The sequence below is a fragment of the Bison bison genome, unplaced genomic scaffold, assembly GCF_000754665.1.
Source record: "Bison bison bison isolate TAMUID 2011002044 unplaced genomic scaffold, Bison_UMD1.0 scf7180017864061, whole genome shotgun sequence".
Classification (NCBI taxonomy): Eukaryota; Metazoa; Chordata; class Mammalia; order Artiodactyla; family Bovidae; genus Bison; species Bison bison.
The window spans coordinates 5,839,637-5,844,986 of NW_011494633.1; the positions used below are offsets into that span (position 1 = coordinate 5,839,637).

At 53.1% G+C, this 5,350-nt stretch overlaps 1 protein-coding gene across 1 annotated transcript in view; it reads left to right on the plus strand.

The window, feature by feature from the left end:
* RIN3 (Ras and Rab interactor 3) overlaps positions 1-5,350 on the plus strand; it is a 120,105-nt gene that overhangs the window by 92,504 nt on the left and 22,251 nt on the right. Inside the window, exons 7-8 of the mRNA XM_010836202.1 lie at positions 6-652; positions 3,128-3,436. Coding sequence (XP_010834504.1) covers positions 6-652; positions 3,128-3,436 — 956 coding nt within the window. The remainder of the gene's footprint in view (positions 1-5; positions 653-3,127; positions 3,437-5,350) is intronic.

The window sequence follows — 5,350 nt, forward strand, 5'->3', positions numbered from 1 at the left end:
CCCAGGAAGAAACGGGTCTCCCGGCAGCTGGCCTCTGTCCTCCCAACTCCCCAGGAGACGGCCGAGCTCTCCGCAGCAGGGGAGGCCCCCGAGAAGCCCACGCCTGGTCCCCCGCCGGGAGAGATCCAAGGTCCTGCCTCCCCCGCTGGGGGTAATCAGAGCCCGCATGCCCCAGCAGGGGCCCGACCCCAGAGCGCTCCAGAGTTCAAGGGCTCCCTGGCCTCCCTCTCGGACAGCTTGGGCGTGCCTGCCTCGGCCGCTGACCAGGACTCCTACTCGACCAGCAGCACGGAGGAGGAGCTGGAGCAGTTCAGCAGCCCCGGCATGAAGAAGAAGCCGTCCATGATCCTGGGCAAGGCGCGCCACCGGCTGAGCTTCGTGAGCTTCAGCAATGTCTTCAACGCCTTCCTGTCCAACAACCGCAAGCTGTACAAGAAGGTGGTGGAGCTGGCCCAGGACAAGGGCTCGTACTTCGGCAACCTGGTGCAGGACTACAAAGTGTACAGCCTGGAGATGATGTCCCAGCAGACCTCCAGCACCGAAATGCTGCAGGAAATCCGCACCATGATGACCCAGCTCAAGAGCTACCTGCTGCAGAGTACCGAGCTCAAGGCGCTAGTGGACCCTGCCCTGCACACCGAGGAGGAGCTAGGTCGGTCCCGGGCAGGGCTTGGGAGCGGGCGGGGGCCAGGGATGATCCCAGACAGTCCGCCCTTTCCGTGAATAACCGCTCTACTGTTCTGCCTCTCCCTTCGGAATTCGGCCCACGGACCCAGATAGATTGGCCCGGCCCCCACCTTCAGGATGCTCCTGGTTTCATTAGGGAGACGAGTCGCTAGGAGCGATTAGTGGCATAAGAAGCAGTAACATGTGAGGCTATTGAGGGCCAGAGGCCGTCTCCGCAGGAGACCTGGTGGCTTCAGAGATAAGGGACCTGAGAGGGCACCTCTTGTTTTGCAGATGAGGGGAAAAGCCCTGGAAGGGGAAAGCTCTTGGCCAAGGTCACACAGGAGCCAGGAGCAGTGGGGAAGCTGACCGCAGGTCTCTGCCTCTGAGTCACCACACCTCCAGCGGAAGAGGCTCTGAGGACTTGGAGGGACAGACAGCAGTGGGGTGAGAGAGGCAAGGGCAGCTATGCGTTCTCCTGTTGGCGAGGCTGGAGAAGCAAAGGAGAAGAGGTTGGCTGTAGGATGAGGACCGAGACAGCCAGAACCCGCCCCAAGCCCAGACATGGGCCAACTCTAAGCATGCATAGCAGGGACTGACCTCTGCTGAGACTCAGTCATGAGAACAGAGGCTCCTCCCTCACTCCCAGAGATAAGGCAGCTTAGGTGTCTCTCTACAGGGACAGGACTTGGGACCTCTGCTACCAGGGCCAATAGCCGAGACCACCCCCACCACCCTACCCCAGAAATTGAGTAGAGCCAAAAAGACTTCCCAAGAATATTTCACTATTGTCAATCAAAGCTGAGCATTGCCTTGGTATCAAGTTGACCTGGGTTCAAATCCTTGCTCAGCCCCCAACTAACTGTGACCTGCACCAGCAGAGCCTAAGTTGATCCATCTTTTGAGTAAGAATTATGACATGTATGTTGCAGAATGCTGTGAGATCAGAGATGAGTAGTTCTCACTCTACTAGCTGATCAGGATGCCTCTTGGATAAGATAGCGTTTGAACAGAGGAGGAATAAGCCATGCAAATAGCCATGTGCATTCCTCCAGGCAAAGGGAATAGCAGGTGCAAAGACCCTGAGGTAGATGCAAACCTGGCAGGTTGGCAGAATAGCAGGAGGGCCGGGGTGGCTGGAGCAGCCTGAACACAGGGAGCAGGCAAGGTAATGAGTGAGAGGGTCACAGGGTTAGAGCACAGAGGGGCTTGTGGGCCATGGAAAGACTTTGGCCTCTTTTGTGCATGAAAGAAAGAGAGAAAGTGAAGTCGTGTCCGACTCTTTGCAAGCCCGTGGACTGTAGCCTGCCAGGCTCCTCCGTCCATGGGATTCTCCAGGCAAGAATACTGGAGTGGGTTGCCATTTGCTTCTCCAGGGGATCTTCCTGACCCAGGGATCGAACCTGGGTCTCCCGCATTGCAGGCAGATGCTGTAACCTCTGAGCCACCAGGGATTGGGGCAATTACAGGGTTCTGAGCCCTGGAATATCTTGATCAAACATAGCATAGCACGATTATGCTGGTTGCTCCGTTGCTATTGCTGCTGTTAAGTCGCGTCAGTCGTGTCCAACTCTGTGCAACCCCATAGACGGCAGCCTACCAGGCTCCGCCATCCCTGGTATTCTCCAGGCAAGAACACTGGAGTGGGTTGCCATTGCCTTCTCTGTTGCTATGTTGAGTAAAGGACTAAAAGAAGCCAGGGCAAGAGACTATTAACATAAGTCGGGTAAGAGATAATGACGGCCCAGGTCCAGGTGGTAGCCATGCAAATGATGAGAAATCAGGTTTTGGCTATACTGTATTTTTGAGACTAGAGGCAAATGGATCTCGTAATTGAAAAATACATATTAAGAATAACTCTACTGGGATTTCTTTGGCAGTCCAGGGGTTAAGACTCCATGCTTCCACTGCAGGGGGACACAGGTTTGATTTGTGGTTGGAAAATAAAGATCCCAACCTTGTGGTACAGCCAAATAGTAATAATAATTATATATACATATATATAATTTTTAAAAAAGAGTAACTCAGTTTTTAAATGTCAAACATTTACTACATTTGACATTTGACACTTTTTAAATGTCAAACATTTACTGGGCCCTCAGGCCCTCCAGGTACAGTTGCACAGGTTGTAGACTGCACAACTCCCATGTGAATAGGACCCTCTCAGATTGTATACGAATAGGCAGCCCTATGAGAGTTAAATCTGTGCCAAGCTCTGAAAAGTATTAGGATACCACGTATGGGTCCCAGAGGGCTCCTGTGCCCTTAGCATTGTGCCTTTCTGTTGAATGTACTACACAGTCTCACCTGGCAGAACTGTGGGCCGAACCTGCCAGGGCTGTGAGTGTGTCCTTCCAGGGACCAGGGATGGGGAAGCCACACTGTTGGGCAACAAGACCTGGGGGCGGGATCCCTGCCGCTGGTTTCCTCACCCCACCCTCTGGCTCTCACTCACCTATAGAAGCCATTGTGGAGTCTGCCTTGTACAAGTGTGTCCTGAAGCCCCTGAAGGAAGCCATCTACTCATGCCTGCATGAGATCCACAGCAAGGACAGCTCACTGCAGCAGCTCAAGGATAACCAGCTGGTTATCCTGGCCACCACTACCACCGACCTGGGCGTGACCACCAGCGTGCCAGAGGTGCCCGTCATGGAGAAGATCCTGCAGAAGTTCGCCAGCATGCACAAGGCCTACTCGCCCGAGAAGAAGATCTCCATCCTGCTCAAGACCTGTAAACTCATCTACGACTCCATGGCCCTCGGCAACCCAGGTAGGTGGGCAGCCGGGAGGGGCCCTGGGCTGCGAGTTCTCTCTGGGTTCCTGGACGAGCGATGCTGTGTGTGGCTGTGACCCCTTCCCCTCAAGAACTCCAGAGCCATTGAGAGGCACGGGAGAAGCTGTCCCAGATTCAGAGATCTGTTAGGGTGGGAGTAGTGGAACTCTTGGGCACGTCCTGTGCTCCCTGGGGGCTGGGAGGAGACCCGTGATTGGCAGCCACACTGGAAGCAGGCAAGGAATCCAGCTCACACTGTGCCTCTGTATGAATTAGGAAAAGGCACTATCTTTGTTTCCTAGGGCTGCCGTGACAGAGTTCCACAGACTAGTGTCTTAAACAACAGAAATGTGTTGGCCCACAGTTCTGGCGACTGGCATTTTTGATATCAAGGTATCAGCAGGGCCCTACTCCCTCTAAAGGCTGTAGGGAAGGATGTGTTCCAAGCCTCTCCTCTAGCTTCTGGGAATTCTTGGCTTATGGCAGCATCACTCCAGCCTTTGCATGGTGTGTTATCTGTGCGTGTGTCTCTGTCCAGATTTCCCCTTTTTATAAAGATGTCAGTCATACTGGATTAGGGGCCCACCCTCCTCCAGGATGACCTCATCTTAACTAATTATATCTGCAAAGACCTAATGTCCAAATAAGGTCCCCTGCACCGAGGCCTAGGTCTGCAACATACGGATTTGAAAGAACACAGTTCAGCCCTTAAGGGCCACAGAAATCAGTTACAGAAGTCAGTTGGGCATTTACCCTGATCTGGTCAGGTGTACCTGAGCTTGGTTGGGCTGGCTTGAGGGTCTGTGTGAGGGGTCACTTGGAGGCTGGCTGGGCTAAGATGGTCCTGCTTATAGGTTGGGTGGTTGATTGGTTGTTGACTGGTCTGAAACGGGGGTGACTGGGCCACCATTCTGCAGCAGATTAGCCCAAGCGTGTGCCCACGGTGGTAGTTGGGATCCAAGTGCAAAGTCTCTCCGTCTGGACTTGAACTAGCACAGTGCCACACTGAACCATTTCACTGACTCACTGAGTCACAAGACTAGCCCAGATTTAAAGGGTGAGGAATTAGACTTCCCTTCATGCTGAGAAGAGCTGCAAAGGAACAAAGCAAGGAGTCCAGATGCTAAGAAGGGAATCACTGGGATCACTTTTAATCAGTTTACCACAGCGTTGCTCCAGGCAGACAAGGACAGGCATCACTGCACTGTGGTGCACACCTCAGTGAACAGAATTGTGGCTGCATTTCATCCCCTGATTACCCCTTCAACTGGATGTCCTTGTACAGTAAGCAACCTGTGTAACTGTACATGACAGCCATGGAAAGGGAGAATGGAAGGATTGTTACCTCTGTAGCCATACAGATGGGTTCAAATTCCTGATCTGTCACTTACTACCCATGTGACCTTGAATGATTTACTTAACTCCTTTATAGGACCCAGTTCCCTCATCTCTGGAAGCTGTTTTACAAAGAAACTCAGACCCCTAACATTTCAGAAGCCACACTTGGTCACTTGTAAATATTAGAAATAGCATGTGTAAAATGTCAGCTTGCCACACATGGTGCCTAGTGGGCTTGCCCAGTGGTGGCTGTTTGAAGGGTGGGGTTATCCATCTGTCTTGGAGAAGGGCAAGCCAGTATGGCCACAGACCAACAGAAAGCGTGTGTGTGAGACTGGGGTATGGTGCAAGGTTATGTCAGAGCTCTGAGCCTCAGTTTCCCCCGTGTTAAATGGGCCCAACTAGAATCACTTTATGGGGCTGTTGTGGGAGTTAGATTAGCCTGCAGTTTGCACGCAGACCAGTGGCCGGCACTTAACAAGGACAATTACCTCCCCCCGCCTGAACTCATTTGGGCAGTCATTCTCCCTGCCGTGCGGGGGCTTGGGGCAAAGTCAGGGCCAAGGGCTCTAC